Source organism: Pelmatolapia mariae, linkage group LG10_11 (assembly GCF_036321145.2).
Source record: "Pelmatolapia mariae isolate MD_Pm_ZW linkage group LG10_11, Pm_UMD_F_2, whole genome shotgun sequence".
NCBI classification, from domain to species: domain Eukaryota; kingdom Metazoa; phylum Chordata; class Actinopteri; order Cichliformes; family Cichlidae; genus Pelmatolapia; species Pelmatolapia mariae.
In genome coordinates this window covers 40,109,767-40,131,984 of record NC_086236.1, presented here as the reverse complement: position 1 = coordinate 40,131,984, position 22,218 = coordinate 40,109,767, and the positions used below count along the sequence as shown (strand labels likewise).

Genomic DNA, 22,218 nt, shown 5'->3' with positions numbered 1-22,218 from the left:
GACTTCTTGGTTGCAATGCCAATCAAACTCTCACTACAATTGCAGTGGGACTGGAAATAACTAAAACCAACTAAAGCTAAGCACAAACTACAGGCAGTTATAGCACACAACTGTGCCCTAGAGCTGGGCGATATAAGATTTTTTCATATCACGATATGTTTTTTTCATTTCAGGCGATAATGATATATATCACGATATAAGCCAAATAACTATATTTGTAAGATTTAAATGTGCCGTTGCTCACAAGTAAAATGTGAAATAATCACCAGCTTGTCTTGATTTTAATATTTATTTCCCATAATAAGTTCAACAGGGTAGATGTACTTAAGGAACATGAGACCTTTTCAGATAAATAAAGGCAAATATTGCAAACTACACAAAAGGCAGCCGCTAAAGCGTTTAAGTTTCAAAATAGAACAAACAAAACAGACTACTAAATTGTCAATTCCACTTAGAAACAAAATATTAATTCTAAAAATAAATCTTAGTTTGTTTTACAGAAGAACAGACAAAATTGACTAACTTTTGTCAATATCAAATAAACTGAGAACTAAAAGGAAATTTTCAATCTCTCCTTGTTGTATAGCTTTCTGAACTTTCTGAATCCTTTATCATCCGCAACTGAAAATAGTTGTGGATGATTACCATACCTTTCTAATGTGACATTGTTGTCCCTGGCTCTCTTTCTCTCTCTCTCCCTCCCGCTCTGTTCCTGTGCTACTGCGAGTGTACCTACCGCCCCTCCCCCCCCTTCCCAGCGCAAAGCACAAGGCTCGCGTGCGGAGTGAAGCGGAAAAAAAGTGCGAGAGAGAGGGTGAGAGAAAGAAAGAAAAAAAAACCCACGGCTCGCGATAAGGAGCCGGCTCGCGACGTTCACGTCAACGATTCTGCTCTAAGAGCCATTTCGTTCGCGACCGACATGGCGGCTGGCTGCTTCCCAAACAACTACACATGTGCGGCTTGGCACTTGTGCTGTACGTAACAAGTCACGTGACGTGACGCTGTGGCTGTGATTGGTTCGGCTCTGCGCTACTTAATTTGGATTGGCTGTTCTTCTTTTCTTTTCTTTTTTTTAAGAGAGCAAGAGAGAGACGAGGTCTATCGCAATAGTTTAATTTTTCTATCGAGAAAAAGTTATTTCGCAATACATATCGTTATCGTTCTATCGCCCAGCTCTACTGTGCCCCATGCTATACTCGGGGCATACTGGCTGTGAACGGAGGAACAAACAATTGTTACCTTGCTGTATTTGTTTCAGTACCAAAGGTAACAATAACACTTCAAGTAGGTTGTCCAGCAGAGTATTAGACAGTCACATAAGTAAGGAGAGTTTTCCTCACTCCCAGGAGGTCATTGGTGATTGGATTAGGGCTAACAATGTAGCAGCATCAACTCTCCTTTTCATGTGTGGCGTAACCAGGGTACACCCCAACTGTCTCAGGTAGATCTGGTGGTGTTTCCAATGTTCTGATAACTTCCAGGCTGGGACGTTCCACATCACCATGATGAATGCAGCAATGGAGTTGTTCTTCAAAATAACTGACAGAGTGTCCTTACCCCTATTGATACTGCATAATACTTTAACTGAGGAGCCATGGCAAAAATTTGAAAATTAAATACTTCCATTTATTAAAAGTGAATAGGCAAAACTGGGTACTTCTGACTGGACTAACAGTCAGAAACAGAAAACAATAATGCGACATTATTAAGAATAACAAGGTTTTAAAAACCGAATAATAGGGAAAAAAACTTTTGTGATATATGACAAAAAAATACAACTCTGGGATCTGCACAGACAGCAGTGTCATTGCTAATGTTTATACCTGTACAGCCACGTTGACACAATGTGCATTTACATTTCTTGGGAGCTGCACACCAGATAGCAGTGCAGATTACAACACAGAGCTTCAAAATAGTTTAGGTTACATCTGTGTCTTCAGGCTACATCTTGTTGATATGTTCACATAACAACTGGATCTGGTGTCAATAACATTTGTGGTTGTACCTTGTTGTGGTGTCTTAAGTGGCCAATTAATGAAAATTTAAGAAGTAAATGATCTAATCTATACAGACCATATACATGCCACAGTAATCCAACTAGGGTTGTGGAGGGCAACAATTTGAAGATGAGCTGGCTGGCATGCTTAGAACACGCTTGATTAGCATGTTCTGAATATAAACACAACAGTGTGTTCCCTGTAATGCAGTCTCTTTCTATTCAGAGACACATGTAAACAAATATGCCCCCTACCCATATCCACTAATCTTCACCTTCCCTTCCATAATTGTATTACAGTAATTGATGAAAACTCCAGCCCAACATCTCTGATGAATTGAGGCAGCTGCTCAACATCAGCATCAACTGTGTAAATTAACTGAGACGGCAAGGTTGATTTGTATGGTCAAAAGCAAGGTTAGTGTTTATTGGCTAGAGTCTTGTAAACAGTGTTTAGCCAACACACTAAAAGCTCTTTCCTCTGATTTAAAAAAGAAAAAAAAAATCTTTTCTCCTGTGTTACTGTGAATGTTTGAAGGTAAAGCTAAAGTTTTTTTGTTTTTATGTTTTGTTTTGTTTTTTGGATATATTGCACAATTCAAACATAAAATGCTCTTTCATTCCAAAAATCTTCAGACTATTAGCTGTTTAGTATTGTTTTCAGTTCCAGTCTGGTCAGATATAGGCACCAGTCTAGTTTCTGGTTACATTTTCTTTTCAGCACAGAAAATAATTTCCATATTTTATGGAGAAATGGAGAATGTGTTAGCAGAGAAATAATAACTACTGGACAAATAATCTAGCTAGACTATAGACTATATAGACTACTAGACACGTTTTTGTTTTTTTGTTTTTTTTCAACATATTACCCCCTCAGGCAAAACTTCTGTGAAAAGACACTGAAAGACTGTTGACTTGTCAAAGCAAAAGTTGAGATTTGGTGGGAAATTGAAAGCTGGAAAGCTGCCTTCACAGGTCACTGCAAAGATATTTTGAAAAAGATGTTTCCTCTAAATCTGGTTGACAGTGAAAAGACACTTTTCTCACTCAACACCTCTGCAAACTTCTAACAAGCCAATTGAAACCCACCAACATTCACATGTGGGATGAAGTTCTGACTGTCAGAAAACGCTCAGGAAATAAGCTTACTGTGTGGCACACAATAACACATAACCCTACGAAAGAAAATTTCCTTGTAGATAAATCTCTCTCCCTCTCTCTCTGTCCCCTGTGCACTGCCTGGATTGACTAAAAAAAAGCCTATGACTCATGCAATGCCTAGAATTATAAAAGATCAACATGACCCTAAGAGCCTTTATCAAGAAGTCAATGGGGATGTGGCAAAAAACACTAAAGGCCAACTTTGGCCAGTTGCAAAAGTCACTATCAAGTGCAGATCTACCAAAAAGATGCTCTGTTCCCATTGCTTTTCTATAATGGCCTGAAGCCCCTCAGTGAAATCACTGACAAGACTGGCTATGGATACCAACTGCGGAATAGAGCAATCATCAGTCACCTTCACTGATCCACTAGGATCTACAGAAGGGAATGTCACTGGGACTGGAGAAGTGTAGTCGTATAGTAACAAAGAGAAGGAAGGTAGTCAGAACTGAGGGGATTGCAATACCCGAAGGAAACACTGCAGACATTGATGACAGCTACAGATACCTGGGAATCCCACAGGCAAATGGGAACCATGAAGAAGCCGGTGACGAGATACCCTGCTGGGATAATAAGCTGGCCAAAGGAAGAGATAGGAAGCCACTTACATCAAGACAATGTACTTAATGAATATCTCAGGCAGCAGAAACCAAAAAGAGAAGAGGAACCATCATAGAAGGACAGGCCCCTGCACAGTATTTAGCACCGACAGACAGAAGAAGTGGCTGATATTGAGAAATCGTACTAGTGACTAGACAAAGGTGGACTGAAATATAGCAGAGCCACTAATCATGCAGCAAAGGAACAAGCTCTGAGCACAAAAATCATAGAGGCTGGGATCTACCACACCAGAAAAGACCCCAGGTGAATGCTGTGCAGAGATGCCCCTTGGGACAATCTCACACATAACGACAAGACGGAAGTTTGGAGCAGGCGGGCCATAAATGGAATGCCATAACCAAGCGTCTGGCATAGTAGAGTATGAGTATGGCTTGGAAGTGCTGAGATCAAAATGGGATATGCTCGTTAGATTGGTGGAGAATGCCCGAGCTAAGATCCTGTGGGGCTTTCAGATACAGACAGACAAACTTGTATCTTCCTCAATGCCTTTTTTGTACGCTTCCAGTTGGCCAGTCTATTCAACCCTCTGAGGTCCAACAACCTTTCAACTCTTATCCTTCACCTAGAAAATAACACTATAACAATAAGCATGGCGATATTGCAATAAGAGAATAAGTAATGCCTTTTCATTTTTTAATTAAATGCTCTCCAGGGTCTTGAAAGTCAAAGAACAAAGAAAATAATAATTTTAATTGAAAAAGAAGATGCTCAGTTTTTTTTTTGAAAGTCCACCTGCCCCACTCCACTTTATAGAAAAGTTATACAAGCAGGAGAATACAGTGAACAGTGTGTATCACTGGCAGAGTGTCTGAGCTGCCATTCACGTCAATATTAGTCTGATGCCAATTAATATTTAGTATTTATAGCACATCAGGAAAAAGTATACTGTAAACAAAGTAGTATTAATGCCAACATGTGTGAGACAGGGAGACAGAGACTGCTGATGTTCTTGTTATTGATTCCAGGAGATTGAAGCGTGATGCAAGTGAAGGCCCAGGCAGCTTCAACGCTCTTATCAACATGACAAGGACGTCTCCTCATATTCCAATTTCTCTCCCAAATATTAAGTCATTAATCATAGCTCCTGTCCAAGATGGATTTTAATTTCGCATAGAACGTCTCTTCCCCCAACCCCGCACCCAAACACCACAAGATTGGATTCTTTTGTCCTTTCTGTGTTCCTGCTTTTGTCTCTGTCGTCATTTAAGCTTGCTGAATATGGCGATATCTACGAGGTGATTATGATCAGTTTGGTCAAAATGAAACTCTTATAGATGCTGGTTTTGAGTAGATATTAGACAGATAAAAATGTACCACTATTTATCACATTAAAGCTTGCATTCATAACATAAGAATTTGGTCTAAACAAATTTAGTTTCAGGGCTGTGTGAAAACTGGGAACAGAAATTCTGCACAGGAGGCACTGACTTTCGTGCATAAAAATACAATTATTTAGAGAAAGAAGCAGGATTATTTTAATTAGAAAAGTTGTTTCCATGAACTGAAAATGTCTTTTTTTGGCAGGGGAAATAATCAATTTAAGAAGCTGTTCAGAAAATTATTGCAAAATACCGTCATATTAACATGTATCCTTTCCTTTAAAATTGGTTTGGGGATAAGACTTGGCAAAATAATCTGCGTATGCTTTCGTGTTTATTTTGCCCCAGGTTTCCACACACCAAACCAAAATTCTTTTTATCCCTTGACTGAGGCGATGAATGTTCTGCTCTCTGTCTCTGTAACACAAGTTTATGCACCCATCTAAATGCAAATGTCCAAACCTGCATTGCAATAAGGCTACAAAATGTTCGACTCTTTCCTCCTCCCTGTCCGCGTCCGTCTTTCAGTGCTCACATAGTTTCTTTGTATTTTCCAGTCTTAAACAAATAGGGCACTTAAGACAAGGAGCAAATGAGTACTGCTTTGAATCTGCCCGTAGAGGCTGTAAAACCGAACTGTTCAATACGTATCTTTTATTCGTTCTCTTTCCTCCACACTCTCTCCTCTCTCAGTAGACTCTGAGCTGCTCACTATCGTTCATGTTGATAACTGTGCGTGGGTTGCGAGAGGGAGGAAAGCAGTGAGCGACACTTTTAATTTTCCACACGCTACATCAGTGTCGTAGCAGTGATAGCACTGGGTTAACGTTGTCCCAGACAAGAGCAACCAAGCTGTCCAGCATACTCAGCACCTTCCACTGGGGAGCAGCTCACTGACTTTGTCAAGATTAAAAACACTGTGCCTAGCCAAAGAACTTCAGAGGGAGCATGGCGTCTCTAATGACTTGACTTAGGTGCCATGTATTACTATGCATGTGGGTCTGATTTTAATACATGGCATAGCTTGTAACTGGGTGATGCAGTTTGTTTTTTAAATTATTTTTTAATAATAATAATATGCAAACAATGCGCGACGTTCACATTCTGGGCTCTAAATCATTCACCAAAGCCTACGTTTCCCAGATATGGATTAAAAGTTGGAGTATATTTTTTTCAGTAGAGATTTTCAGAAATATAGTAAAATTTATGATAACTCGTCACTGTTAGCTGTGGTAAAATGTGTCAAAGAAATGGAAACAGAGGGTCCGTGTAGTTAGTGAAAAGACCTGAGCAATCACAGAATAATTTTTTTTTTTTAAAGATCTTAGTAAATAATGACATAATTGTTAATTTTGGTCATTATTTCCCCAGAGTACCTCCCTTGGGTGAGGGGCAATTGTGCTGGATGGATGGATATTTACATATGTGCATGCATACTAACTTGCCAGTTAATTTTTTATTAATATACTGGATTACAGACTGTAATCCAGACATTAATTGTCTTGCATGGAGCAAGCTCCAGACATTCTAAAATAATTTTGCAATAATTAGCTTCTTTAGCTTCAGATTATCTTAAAGCTTCACCATAAAAAATATTCACATATATAGGTGTATACATACACTAACCAGCCAATGTGTTAAGTACACCTGTTCAGCTGCTTCTTTACACAAGTATCTCAGAGCATGGACTCTGAATTTAGGCCTATAGATCTGTGGGAGTTCAAACCAAGAAGGGCGATTCAGGTGACATTGAATATGGTATGGTTGTTGGTGCCAGAGGGCTGGTCTGATTATTTCAGAAACTGCTTATCTACTGGGATAGTATCCAATGAGTGTTAGTTTCTGCTGGAAAATGGCATTTTGATGTCAGAGATCAAATCAGAAGGGACAGACTGCTTTGAGCTGAAAAGAAGGCAATAATAACCACTCATTACAACAAAGATATGCATAAGAGCATCTCTGATGCATGTAAAACCCTGAAGCAGATGAGCAACACCAGATGCCACGAAGCAAACTGAGGCTACAAAGCTCAAATCGTCTCAAACTGGTTTCTTGAACACAACGGTGAGTTCACTGTTCTCAAATAGCCTCCACAGTAACTAGATCATAGAGCATCTTTGGTTGTGGTGGAATGCATCATGGATGTGCAGCTGAAAAATCTTCAGCAACTGCCTAATGCTCTAATTTCAATATGGCCCCAAATCTCTCAGGAATTAAATTGCATGACATCTGAAATGTCCTACACCCCGCTGAATCCATGCCACAAAGAATTAATTAATATTTAATTATTATTTGATTAATATTAATTAATAAGTCTGTGTGTGCTGTCAAATGTCATATCAGAAATATCATGGGCCTTACCTGTCACTCTCATCCCAGGATATACAGGTGTGGTTGGTGGTGCCCTACATAAATGGAGAACAGAGAAACCACATGGTTATGAAAGAGGATCAGTTGCAGCAGCTTTATAACTGTAAAAATTTTATTTTTTACTCACATTATAAAGGTGAGAGAACTCAACCACAAATGGAACAGTGAGGGAAGCAGGGGTGGGCTTGATGGTCACTGACAATACCTTGGAATTGAGGACTGTGCTGTTTCTACAAGAAGAGAAAAGGCAGTACTGTCACCTTTAACTGTCAATCTATACTGCAGTGGAAATGCACCTAAAATTTCAAGATACTCAGATGTAGATGAAAGCACGCCAATGTTTTGTCTGAAGTCTCTAATATATGAAATGGATTCTTCTATAAAAATATTTCATTATAAAAGTGATAAACTGACAACTAATTTAATATACACCATAAATAAAACAAAACAAAACGCTGGAAATTAAAGCTAATACAACTGGGAGATGCTACACATGAATGCATGTAATTCATCTAATTCATCCCAAAGTGGGTGTGACAGAGGGCAGAAGATTCCTCGGAATGTCTGGACAAACAAAATATAAATAGATGTATGGAGGAAACATAGCCCTACAAACACAGAAGTGCATTTCAACACTGAAAATTGAAAAAACTAATTTAGCATAGACAAACGGATGAATTGCTATCTGGAAGATCACTGGTCTTACTGACTCCAGTTCTTTGATTTCATCGAACATCAAATGACACTTGACTTTAAGCTAGCTAAAATTATGTCCTTGATCCTGATTAAGTTCACAGTCCTGATATCTTTAAGGTCACTTGGGGAATATACTACCAATAATGGCATCCACAGATGACAAAGTCATATTGAAGGCTGTTGTTCAAATGAAATTTGAAAGGACATATTGACATTGTCCTTAGTTTAGCAAATATTATGTAGCTGCCACAAAAAGCTAAGGCACTTAGAGTTCATTTAAATACTGATAGTTTGTGTTCAGTTGTATTTTTTATGAGATCCAGACCAGCCATGATTTCTTAATCAGCAGGATGATAAGTACCACATTTCTACTTCAGTCATCTTACAGCCATTTGCCAGAATCTTTGTGCTCTACTTCAGAACAAATGGATCTAGTAATCCTTCTTTTCCAGTAACTGAAGCACATTGTCTTTCAGTATCTTATAACATTTGAGACATTTTATTTTAAATTCTGTATCCCTGCTTAGTATGCATTGCTATTTCTGTTTTTCCATAGCTACTATCAATCATGTGGAATCAGACAATCAGAAAAAAGTGAATAGCTACTGGTAGAACTGACATCGAAAGCTTCCAGCTGGCCAATCATGTTCAACAGCCCGTGCTCTGTTTCCTGATTATTCACATCATCACTGTATCCACAACACACAATCACCCTCTCACCATTTGAAAACACAATCACTCATCTTAAACTTTTGTGTCACCTAGTCTCTCGCTTCAAACTTCTCTCATTTTCTTTTAGAGAGGCATCAAAAACAGAAAAGGAGTAGAGACAAAGATAAAATTGGGAGAAAAAGAAGAGTGAAGAAGAGCGGAAATATAGATCTCAGATGGTGAGGGTCTGCTTGATTTTTCTCTTATTTTATCAATTCATGTGTTTTTAGCATATTATCATAATACATTACTCCTTCTCAACGTTACTGCAGGCTGTTTCTATTAAAACAAATGTAAATCATCATGCTACCAGCAACTGCAACTTACCCCCAAGATATGCCTTTACCCCAAAAACAAGACGTACATGGGGCCACCCACTGCGAGAATAGTACTCCTACATTTATTCCTTGCATTCATTTAGCTAGAAGTGCTTACTGTTGCAGCTGATGCTAAAAGGCCTGGCAGCACAGTTTTGCTGCATTGAAACACGGTTAAACGTCTTGAGCATTGTTGTTAAATGGTGTGTGTGCTCTGTGTGGCTATAATACTAAAGCAGTTGGATTAATTCAGAATACCTTTCTACACTTTTGATAACTTAAGCTTTACTGGCCATCGCTGACCAGAGGAATTCTTGATAGGGAGTTCTAGCAACATATACTAGGAGAGTTTATCTTATAACTTTTGAAGATTGGACTAACTCTATTAAGGACAGTACTGACTTCAGACAAATGTTTAATTCCACTTGATTCTGTTGTTACCTTACCTCTCAGTGTATGACCCAGATTCACCTGAGATAAATTAACCATTTATCTTCAACACTGTTGCAGTGTTTAGTGGCCAGAGAAGCTATTATTCTTTATTGGCAAATTTCCCTTCAGGGAATTTGGCCACGTGGGTAACCTGTGTCAAGGAAGTTTCACTGAAACTATGTGTTTGCATCACAGTATGAAACAAAATAAAGGTGCAATTAATGCAATGAGTGTCTTTCTGCCTCTTACATACCAGAGTTCCGTAAACTAAATCAAACTCTGCAGAGCCCGTTTTAGCTGGAATATTCCAGGATTTGATTTGTGCCTTAACAGGTAGAAACTGAGAAAAATTATCATACACAAAGTCCAATCTCCATCACTGCTAATAACCTGACCCTTTTCTGTTAAGCCTATGTGGTCTTAATCCGATGTTGAAGAATGAAAAAAACAAACAGAAGATTGCTGAGAATTTTTAACTTTAAAGGCTTTTTTTTTTTTTTTTACATGAATTTGGATATGTCTTTAGTCTATAACAAAGTGGTGAACAGACAAACCCACTTAACACCCCTAGAAACACTAGTAGTATAACAAAAAATATGGATACAAAGTCCAGTGCATGTCTTCAAGTGACTTCACTGACAGACTCATTTAAATCAAATGTAAGTGTTCCCTAAAGAAAAAACAAAATCCCAGAGTAATGCGCATGGAGACCCATTCTGACCCTAGGCTATATAAGCATTTTTCATTAACTGATAATTATTATTTATTAATAATCATTATTTTCTGCCTTCATGATAACTACAAAATGCATATGCTGAACAAAACCATTACATAAAACCAAAAACTCCAGGAATAAAAAAGACAGATGAAACAAAAAAAAAGGAATTCTGAGATGAATGGATTTTATGAGAACTTCTGTGCCACAACTAATGGCAAAGTATCCTCTATCACAAAGTCATATCTACACTGACACATGGAAAGTCTTTTTTTGTGTGAAACCCAGTAGCCCTGGTTCTTTGGTCCCAATTATAAAACATTCTGTTGCATTCATGCAAACCCATTATCAAATTCCCTGTCTGAAATCCACCTCCCCAAATCCCCCTTCTTTCAGAAGCAGCCTTGAGCAGTCTTACCTCTGCAGATTGAGAATGCTGCCCAGGTTTCTGTACAGAGCAATGCCAGTTATGAATGTCGAGGCATCATCTGGATCTGCATTAGGAAAGAAACAGAGGTACAGACAAGGATTAACATGGGATTTGGCATATGGGAGGAACTCTAAGAACAAACTTAGGGACCTCCAAGGGTGTAGCAGTAAACAATCTTGATGCATGCTCAATCATCCAGATATGGAAATCCCAAAAAGTTGATTCTGTTCATCTGGATGTAGCACTTAAAACGTGCAGGGATCCAGCACCTCCTGTTAGTGAGCAATTCAATCTCTTAGGCAGGTTAATCCATATGACTGTTGAATGGGTTAATTTTTAAGACGTATAAAATGTCAAATTTGGTGAGAGAATCGATTCTGTATCATCATCTTTACTTTTAGTTTAAATCGATGTCTGCCCCTTGAAGTAGCCCAACATAAATGTTACATTTTGCTCAGTACAGTCCAACAATGTGCATCACTGTAAACTGCACCACACTACTGCAAACCAACCAATTTAGCCTACAATAAACTGTCTATCACATCTTTTCATACAACCTTTGAATGACACAAAAGTATAGTATACTTATTATAGTATACTTATAGTATAGCATACAAAGTATACTTAGTATACTTCACTTGTACATTTAGTTAGTGGACACATTTTGTAATGAACCGTATAAAAATTGTTTGCATGTCTTTTAATTTATTGAGCTGTTTAGAAAGTTGCTACCGAAATGACCCATCACTTAAAAAAGATAATTTATGTTCAGCTCTGTATCTCCAGCAAGACACCAAAGTACCTTGAATGCAACTTTACATCTTCACCTTGAGTGCATCACAGGGTTAAGCAGGAAAAAGGATTTGTTGAGGTTGTAAGTGAGCTGTTTGTTATGCTCTTATTATTGAGCAAGTATCTCAATGCCATCACTGAAAGAAACGCCAGGCAGCACATGAAGATTTACCCATTCAGACAGACAGTAATATGGATTAACCTGCCTAACAGATTTAATGCTCACTAACTGGAGGTGCTGGATCCCTGTTCTGGATTGTTCCACCCCACTTTAGTCCAGGCCAATGAGACAGGCTGAATGTCTCAGTCTCTGCTAGCACAATGGCTTTTTCTACAGAATGCAGGTCAGCCACGCTGCCTCCACTCCTCCAGCCCCCAGAGCACTTACAGTGGGGCTGGCCTACATGACTACTCAGCTATGAACTCTGTCTCTCACACTGTTAGACACACACCCACAGATACATGCAAACACAACTGTGCACACAGAACAACAATCATGCACATGCTCAGACAGATATGTAAAGTTGAAACCAAAGCTAATTTTCTGTTAAAAACTGCAACACACACACACTATAAGCTCAAATACAAAATATTGTCCATGGTCTTTGTATATTTTTGTCTGACACCAAACTGATTCCTTGAATCGCAGGAGACTATAGCAACATTAGCGACACTGTCATCACTCTGGGAAAAATAATAACATTTTTTAAAATAAATTTCACTTGGAGAACTAAAAAACTCTTACATGGTTTGAAAGTTTCGGGGCTGCTACACAAATGTGCTTCTCAAACACCCCCCATTTTATTGCATAAAATGCTATTTTCAACATTATTTACAACAATTATTGTGATTTCATTCTTTCTATATTTGCACCTGAAACTAAACTGGAAAGTGTGTCTTCCAAATGTAACTCTCTTGAACTGGCTGCTTGGTGTATAGGGCTGTTCACAGCTCAAGTTGCCTGGCTTATAGTCTTTGAGGTTGAATCCTTCCTTTGCAGTAATTTTACATTTCAGTTTCACTGGATTTCATTCAACGCTTGGTTAAACTTAGGAAAAGATCAGTTGCAAGTTGCAGCACCAGCAGGGGGACACATTTTTTTTCAAGCCAACATGAAAATAATCAGGGGAAAGCATTTAAATAGATATATTAACACATTTACATGTAAATACAAATTAGCCACCTAGCTTAAATGCTTCTGGCACAGACGCACCCTGGAATGCATTTAATTCCTCCTTTGGTCACTAGCGACTTTGTGGCTTTAAATATGTTATCTCCCCCTGCTGGTACTGCAACATCTGCTTAAATGCCCATTTCTCACTTTGGACAGGGAAAGTATAAAATGGACATGGTAGGGTTGCCAACTCCCTGAAAAATAAATAAGGGACACCTCGTGGCCAGGGCCGGGCAACCCAGTTGTCTTCACCCTTCCCAGTGTGGTGAATTTTGTAGCTCTTTTTTTTGTGTGTGAAATTATTTTTTTAACCATTTGACTTGAATTTGATTTAAGTAGATGCATATTCTTTGTGATATGACCATATGGGAAACAAATGATCATTTAGCCATTTATTTTTAGCTCAAAATGACAACATTAACACAATAAAACAGGTCTCTTTCTTAAACAGAAGCCTGTCATGCTTAACTTTTGAGAATATAAGTAAATCTTTCTTTAAAAGAACTCTGTCCTGCTTAACTTAAAATTATATAAATTAATAGAAAACAATAGAACGAAAAACATTCTTGTAACAGTGCACATTTAGTACAACTGGCTTCAGTTGAGGTATTATTTCAGCTTTTCTAATGCTAATCAGCTGCTGCCGTTTGTAAACCCGCTTGTTCCCATGATTACGCATCATAACTCATCATCATTATTCATCTATGTATTACTTTTATGTATTAGTCATCTATTTGTTGTAATCATCTATCCTTGCAGTTGTTTATTACACAAAATAAATTATATTATCACACTTCTGGCCACATAGCGCTGATATTCACTGCACATGCCCATATTAACCTTAACCAGAGGGTTTAAAAAAAAAAACCCAATGTTTACATACCATATCTGCTTTTGCCATGGCCTGGTGGACAAAAAATTGGTTAAGGGTTCCCCGAGCTTTCACGCCCCTCATGTTCTTCATGTGCCCACCATTAGAAGCATGCCTATGGAAAAAGTGCACCGGCACACAGTGCAGTGCGCTTTATAGGTGTTGTCGTGCACTTTTCCAGCCAGGTGTTTTCCTTTTCCCATTCCTCCCTGTACTTTTGCAGCCTTTTTTTCTTTCTCTGAGGGGAACAAACATTGCTGGTCTAATGCTGGGCTTACACTGTGCGATTTTTGAGTCGTGTGACCGATTTGGTGATCGGCCCGATTTTGGCCTGCATCGTGTAGTATACGTGGGGTAACGAGAAGCGATTAACACCTCACGACCAGCTCCCGATCATCAATCGCTCGTGAGGGTGTCACCGCAGCCGCTCACACTGCTCATGCGCAAACACGTAAACGTCGGTGAAAAAGACGGAGCAGCACGGCTGTGCAGCGTGTGATCTGGACACAAGCGATGGAGGCACAACTTGTAGAACTTTGGAAAGCTCATCCGAGCCTTTTCGATGTGGCCTCACAAAATTATCAGGACCACAACAACCGTGAAAATAGTTGGATTTACATTGCTGCTCAATCACAGCTGCCTGATCAATGTTTTTCATTAACAATTTAGCAAAGTTGATGGTGGTGGTGTGCCTGTCTGCGTGAGTGAAAGACAGAGAGGGAGAGCGAGCGACAGATTTTCTGTTATAACCTTCATTTTATGGAGGCACAGTGTGAGCACTCAGGTCGCATCAGAGCATCGGGCGGTATAGTGTGAGACCCGGCATCGTGACCTACGAACTTATAGCTCCTGCGAGTCAATAGTGCAGTTTGAGCAGGAGCTGAATAACATGACTGGAAAAAATCGTACAGTGTATGTCCAGCTTTAGGTGTACTGTCGTCTGAGACTTGCACCGCAGCGTCGGCGTTTGTTTCCCTGTTGGCCATGCTTCTTGTTGTGGTCATCTGTTGTCTTCCGGTATTTTCTCCGTAAGCGACCTTTCCTCGACCAATGAGATAAGCGGTAATCTGAACGGTCATACTCGAATTGTCATAAGTGTGCTGTCAGCTCATTGGTCACAAAGCAGGAGAGGGGCTGGGAATTATGTTTTCAAACAAAGCGTTAATTCCATTAACATTTATAGACTACTTTTGATTCTCACTGTATTACGGGACAAAGTGCGTCCCATATTAGCTCAATACGGGAAGTGTACTTTTGTTTCTAAATACGGGATGATTCCGTTTTTTAAGGGACGGTTGGCAGCCCTAGGACATGGTGGAGCAGCATGTTTATTACATGCTCTGCTTTGATATTGGGTTGGATTAGACAGTTAATCCAGAAAAGACTATTCCTATCAGGACAGAGATGTTTCACTTTAACCTAAATGCAATAACTTTTGCAAATTCAGACTGCAGTTGCTTTTCTTCCTAAAAGAAAGCCTCAACATGGCATTTAATCTATTATTAGACTCAATTGGCTTCTCTCAAAATGTAAAAGAACCCACCAACAACTTTAATCACACTCTAGATCTTGTTTTAACATATGGCATAGAAACTGAACATTTAACAGTGTTTCCTGAAAACCCTCTCCTGTCTGATCATTTCCTGATAACATTTACATTTACAATAATTGATTACACAGCAGTGGGGAGTAGACTTTATCACAGTAGATGTCTTTCTGAAAGCGCTGTAACTAAGTTTAAGAATATAATCCACCCACTATTATCATCTTCAATGCCCTGTACCAACACAGAGCAGAGCAGCTACCTGAACGCTACTCCAACAGAGGTCAATTATCTTGTTAATAATTTTACCTCCTCACTATGTACGACTCTGGATACTGTAGCTCCTCTGAAAAATAAGGCCTCAAATCAGAAGTACCTGACTCCGTGGTATAATTCTCAAACACGTAGCCTAAAGCAGATAACTCGTAAGCTGGAGAGGAAATGGCGTGTCACCAATTTAGAAGATCATCATTTAGCCTGGAGAAATAGTTTGCTGCTTTATAAGAAAGCCCTCCGCAAAGCCAGAACATCTTACTATTCATCAATGATTGAAGAAAATAAGAACAACCCTAGGTTTCTCTTCAGCACTGTAGCCAGGCTGACAAACAGAGTACTGTTGAGCCAACCATCCCTTTAACGTTAACTAGTAATGACTTCATGAACTTTTTCACAAATAAAATTTTAATCATTAGAGAAAAAATTACCAATAATCATCTCACAGATGTAATATTATCTACAGCTACCATTGATATTCATTAAAGATATTCTTATGGCCTCTGACAGTGGACTCATCTCTGTGCTTGCCCTGCTAGACCTCAGTGCAGCGTTCGATACTGTTGACCATAATATCCTATTAGAGCAATTAGAACATGCTGTAGGTATTACAGGTACTGCACTGCAGTGGTTTGTATCATATCTATCTAATAGACTCCAATTTGTTCATGTAAATGGAGAGTCCTCTTCACACACTAAGGTCAACTATGGAGTTCCACACGGTTCAGTGCTAGGACCAATTCTGTTTACATTATACATGCTTCCCTTAGGCAGTATCATCAGAAGACATAGCATACATTTTCACTGCTATGCAGATGACACCCAACTCTATCTGTCCATGAAGCGAGATAACACACACCAATTAGTTAAATTGCAGGAATGCCTTAAAGACATAAAGACCTGGATGGCTGCTAACTTTCTGCTTCTTAATTCAGATCAAACTGAGGTTATTGTACTCAGCCCTGAAAATCGTAGAAATATGATATCTAACCAGATTCTTACTCTGGATGGCATTACCTTGGCCTCCAGTAACACTGTGAGGAACCTTGGAGTCATTTTTGACCAAGATATGTCCTTCAATGCATATATTAAACAAATATGTAAGACTGCTTTCTTCCATTTGCGCAACATCTCTAAAATTTGAAATATCCTGTCTCAGAGTGACGCTGAAAAAGTAGTTCATGCATTTATTACTTCCAGGCTGGACTACTGTAATTCATTATTATCAGGAAGTCCTAAAAACTCCCTGAAAAGCCTTCAGTTAATCCAAAATGCTGCAGCAAGAGTACTGACAGGGACTAGAAAGAGAGAGCAGATTTCTCCTGTATTGGCTTTCCTTCATTGGCTCCCTGTTAAATCCAGAATTGAATTCAAAATCCTGGTCTTCACATACAAGGTCTTAAATAATCAGGCCCCATCTTATCTTAATGACCTGTAGTACCATATCACCCTATTAGAGCACTTTGCTCTCACACTGCAGGTTTACTTGTTGTTCCTAGAGTATTTAAAAGTAGAATGGGAGGCAGAGCCTTCAGTTTTCAGGCCCCTCTTCTGTGGAACCAGATTCCAGTTTGGATTCAGGAGACAGACATCTCTATTCTTTTAAGATTAGGCTTAAAACTTTCCTTTTTGGTAAAGCATATAGTTAGGGCTGGACCAGGTGACCCTGAATCCTCCCTTAGTTATGCTGCAATAGACGAAGGCTGCCGGGGGATTCCCATGATGCATTGAGTTTTTCCTTTCCAGTCACCTTTCTCACTCACTATGTGTTAATAGACCTCTCTGAATTGAATCATATCTGTTATTAATCTCTGGCTCTCTTCCAGAGCATGTCTTTGGTGTTTAATATATTTATTATTTTCCACAATGAAATACAAAAATACAAGGCATCAAATAAAAGTAAAAGAGGGGAGAAAAAATAAATAAATAAAAATAAAAACCCACCCTAACAAACAACACCCCTGTTCGCTGTCAAGTAATCAAAAGTTTAAAAGAAAATACTTACAATCAGTGCAAAATAACACCAGCCAAGGTATACAGAACAAGAAGGAAGAAAAAATAAGCAAACAAATATAATTAAAAATAGACAAATAAATAAATGTCATTCCTGAACCTGTGTAGATGGTTGGTCAAAAAATATCAAAAAGGATTTCCAGACCTTATTAAATTTATTTACAGAGCCTCTCAAAACGAACCTAATTTTCTCTAATTTAAGATGAAATAATACATCCTTAACCCAATGCGAAACTGTGGGCGGGGCTGCGTCCTTCCACTTCAAAAGTATTAGACGTCTTGCCAGTAGTGTAGAGAAGGCAATAAGTCTTTGACCACCTGCTGGTAGTGCCAGACCATCGGAATTGACCCCAAATAAAAATAAAAGTGGATTAAGCGACACTCTTATCCCAAATATGCATGATAAAGCCCCACAGACATCCGTCCAGAACTTTTGTATTTTGGGACAGGACCAAAACATATGGATCAAGGTCGCCTCTGCCAATTTACATCTTTCGCACGTTGGGTCAATCTGGGGATACATCTTTGCCAATTTTGATTTGCTAAGATGAACCCTGTGCACTATTTTAAACTGCAGAAGGCAATGTCTTGCACACATGGAGGACGAGTGAATATTACTTAAAACATTGCCCCAGTCTGCTTCAGTAATACAGATTTTAAGATCCTCTTCCCAGGATCGCTTAATTGCAGACACAGAAGGAGAACCCAGGCGCAAAATCAGAACAAGTAGTGATGATATGGCTTTTTTCTTAGCCGGGTTAAAACACATAATGTCATCCATTACATCATTAGGGGGTTCATTTGGGAACCCTGGGATAGAGCCTGAAAGAAAGTGTCGTATTTGTAGGTACCTAAAAAAATGAGAAGGGGGTAAGTTGTATTTATTAGCCAGCTGTTCAAATGAGGCAAACATGCCGTCAATGAATAGTTCTTTTAAAGATCTCAGCCCTCGCCTCTGCCAGCCCTGAAATGTGGCATCAGACATTGAAGGGGAAAAAGCATAGTTGGAAGCTACTGGGCTCCCTAAGCAGATCTTCAGAAGATTAAAATGTTTTCTAAACTGAAAGCAAATCTGGATAGTATTATTAACTACAGGATTCTCAATTGTCAGGCTTTTGGGTAACGGGATAGATGCACCTACGACAGATGATAGCAAGAAAGAACCAGAAGAGAGCTTCTCCATTTCTACCCATACAGGTCCACTGCAATCGTGCTGATAGTGCAGCCAGTAGGTCAAACAGTGTAAATTGGAGGCCCAGTAATAATAACGGAAATTCGGTAGGGCCAGGCCCCCGTCTTGCTTTGACTTTTGCAGATGTGTTTTACGCAAACGTGGTTTCTTATTGTTCCAAAGGTATGATGTAATTACAGAGTCCAATTTCTTAAAAAAAGCGTTCGGAATGTATATAGGGAGGCTTTGAAACAGATAAAGAAATTTGGGTAATACAGACATTTTAACTACATTCACTCTCCCAACTAACGAGAGAGGAAGCGGCGACCATTTCGACAAGTCTTGTTGCATACTGAGGTGTAGCTTAGTAAAATTTTCTTTAAAGAGATCACCGAAGTTTTTCGTCACAGTTATGCCTAGATAGACAAAGCTGTGTGTTGCAATCTTGAAGGGAAAAGTAATGTTTGCTAATGTGGAAAGAGGCATATTTAGAGGCAGTAATTCACTCTTGTGTAGATTCAATTTATAGCCTGACACAAGCCCAAACGTATCAAAAAGTTCAAGAATGTAGGGAATTGTTACCTCAGCCTTGGATACAAACAGCAGGAGATCATCGGCATAGAGAGATAATTTATGCTCAGTTCCATACCGCGAAATGCCTTGGATGGCATGATTACTTCTTATAGCTATTGCCAACGGCTCAATAGCTAACACGAAAAGGAGGGGGCTGAGGGGGCAGCCCTGACGGGTTCCACGATGTAAGCGGAACGGTTTAGAATAATGGTTATTAGTAAGTACCATAGCTGAAGGACAGGCATAGAGTAATTTCACCCAGGATAAAAAGGAACTTCCAAACCCAAATCTTTGTAAGGTCTCAAATAGATATTCCCATTCTACTCTATCGAAAGCCTTCTCCGCATCCATGGAGAGAAGGCATTCGGAAGCAGCTTGACTGGGAGTGTACATTATATTGAGTAGTCTACGAATACTAAAAAAGGAGTGCCTGTTTTTAATAAAACCAGTCTGATCTGAAGAGATTATGTTGGGTAAAACTTTTTCCAATCGGTTGGCCAAAACCGTCGCTAGTATTTTATAGTATGAATTCAGGAGTGAAATCGGCCTGTAGGATCCACATTCCAAAGGGTTTTTAGTAGTAGTAGTGTTATACAAGCTTGGTTAAGGCTATCAGGCAAAACACCTTTGGCAAGAGAGTCAGTATATAACGTAGCTAACACAGGGGCTAGTTTCCCAGCAAAGGCGGCGTAAAACTCGGTCGGTAAGCCATCAGGGCCTGGTGATCGGCGAGACTGTAATGATTTTATTGCCGCTATGATCTCCTGCTGCTGCAGAGGTGCATCCAGGGTGGAAACCTCATCTGGGGACAATGTTGGAATCTTTAGGTCTCTAAAAAAATCAGAGAGGAAGTTAGAATCATTGGTATTATCGGAACTATACAACTTATAATAATAATGCTGAAAAGCATCATTTATCCCCTGTTGATCTGTAACAGTTCCACCATCTCGGGTTGTGACCCCATTAATAGTTTGCCTGGCTCTTGCACATTTCAACTGTCTTGCTAGAATCTCTCCCGCCTTATCTCCGTGCTCATAGGTATCACTGCGGTTCTTTAACAATAAATATTCTATAGAATGTGAGGCGAGCACATCATATTCTGCACCCAGTTTCAAGCGTTCTTTTAATTTTGGTGAGGGGTTCCGAGAGTTCCTATTATCCAAGTCTGCTATTTGCTTCTCTAAATCCTTTAGTTTAGAAGTAGAAGTGCGTTTCTTATTAGCTGTAAACGATATAACCTGGCTGCGAAGATAAGCCTTAAGAGCCTCCCAGACTGACGAGATAGAAATATCTGGAGTTAAATTAAATTCCAAAAAGTAGGTAATTTGATCCGAAATAAATTCTATAAAGTTTTCATCACTTAACAAAAGAGAGTTAAATCTCCACATCCGTTTAGGAGACTCCATTCCGGGTATATGCAGTGTCAATATTAAGGGCGCATGGTCAGATATTACAATAGGCTGATAGTCACACGACTTAACAAGAGAGATTAGTTTGTTATCAGTAAAAAAATAGTCAATTCTACTGTAGGTTTGATGAGCATTTGAAAAAAAGGAATACTGTCTGTCTTGTGGGTGTAAAAAACGCCAAATGTCCGAGATGCCGTAGGTTGAAAAAAAGGACTGTAAATAAGAAGCTGACTTTGTTGTCAAGTATCCAGTTCTTACAGACAATCTATCCATCCCAGGGTCCAAGCACAAATTAAAGTCCCCACCCATAATAAGTAAATGGGAATTCAAACAAGGCAGGAGGCCGAGGACGCGTGAAAAAAAATTGGGGTCGTCACAGTTTGGGGCATATATATTTGCTAATGTAACATTAATATTAAAAATTGATCCAGTCACTATAACGTATCGTCCGTTTGAATCAGCTAGAGTCAAAGAAGGGGTAAAAGGAACCCTTTTATTTACCAATATTGCTACACCTCTCCCCTTCGCTGCAAAACGTGAGTGGAAGAGCTGCCCCACCCAACTACATTTTAAATGAGCACTATCTGACATTTTAAGATGGGTTTCCTGGATAAAGGCTATATCAGCACCCATATTTTTCAAGTGAGTGAGAACCTTCTTTCTTTTAATAGGATGGTTCAGGCCTTTAACATTCCAGGTCACTAAGTCAATAGAGGTAACCATTGAAAATATATCAAAACTTTTAGCTGGTTGCTCAAACAAGAAACATAAAACACTTGGTTCTTAACTTGGACAGTCGAACACAAAAACCCTCCCAGAAACCCCCTGAACCCCCAGGTGACACTAGCTGTCAGAACAAACAGCACACCTACCCAATCTAACTGAAAAACTTCCATAACTATCCTACCTAAAGCTCCTTAAGCCCGCATAGTGTAAAGGTCGGAATAAGACCCGCCAGGTGTACAATGGTGAAGTCCACCATTCAAAGTATATGCAAATAATTGCACTGTCACGCCAAAAAATAATAAAGAAAAAGAGATGAAGTCAAATGTCCGAAAATCAACATAGTAATCATGAATATGCCGTAACAGTCGTCCGAAGCAGTCCCGTGTTCCACACGCCTCAAAAAAGTTCAATCTTCCATGGAGTCTCGCACAAACCTTTCGGCCTCAGCCACAGAGCCAAATGTGAGGCGTACACCATCTGTTTTAACAATGCGTAGTCGCGCCAGGTATAGCAGTGACGGTTTCAGACCCATCTTGTACAAGCGTGACATCACCGACCTGTATTCTCTCCTCTGGCTCACCACCTCAGGGCTGTAGTCCTCGTAGACCCGGAATGGTTTATCCATATACTTCAGGTCGTTCCTCCTCCTAGCCTCCCGTATTAGCAGCTCCTTGTTTTGGTAGCGGCCCCCGGAGGCCCCCAAACCTCCGGGGGCCGGTTTGGGGGCCGAAATACGGTGTGCACGATCCAGTTCGGGGGGGGGAGGGGAAGATGTCTCTCCCAAAAACGTCTTGCAATAACTGTGAGAAAAACTTAGAGGGTTGTGGATCCTCAATCCCTTCCTCTAGGCCGATAAGGCGGGCATTGCAACGTCTGTTTCTCGACTCCATGTCCGATAGCTTAGC

At 39.5% G+C, this 22,218-nt stretch overlaps 1 protein-coding gene across 8 annotated transcripts in view; it reads right to left on the bottom strand.

The window, feature by feature from the left end:
* adgrb1a (adhesion G protein-coupled receptor B1a) overlaps positions 1–22,218 on the bottom strand; it is a 197,634-nt gene that overhangs the window by 61,512 nt on the left and 113,904 nt on the right. For all 8 annotated transcript variants that reach the window (XM_063488506.1, XM_063488504.1, XM_063488511.1 and 5 more), the window contains 3 exons: positions 10,757–10,832; positions 7,595–7,697; positions 7,459–7,502 (listed from right to left, as the gene is read on the bottom strand). In XM_063488506.1, coding sequence (XP_063344576.1) covers positions 7,459–7,502; positions 7,595–7,697; positions 10,757–10,832 — 223 coding nt within the window. The remainder of the gene's footprint in view (positions 1–7,458; positions 7,503–7,594; positions 7,698–10,756; positions 10,833–22,218) is intronic.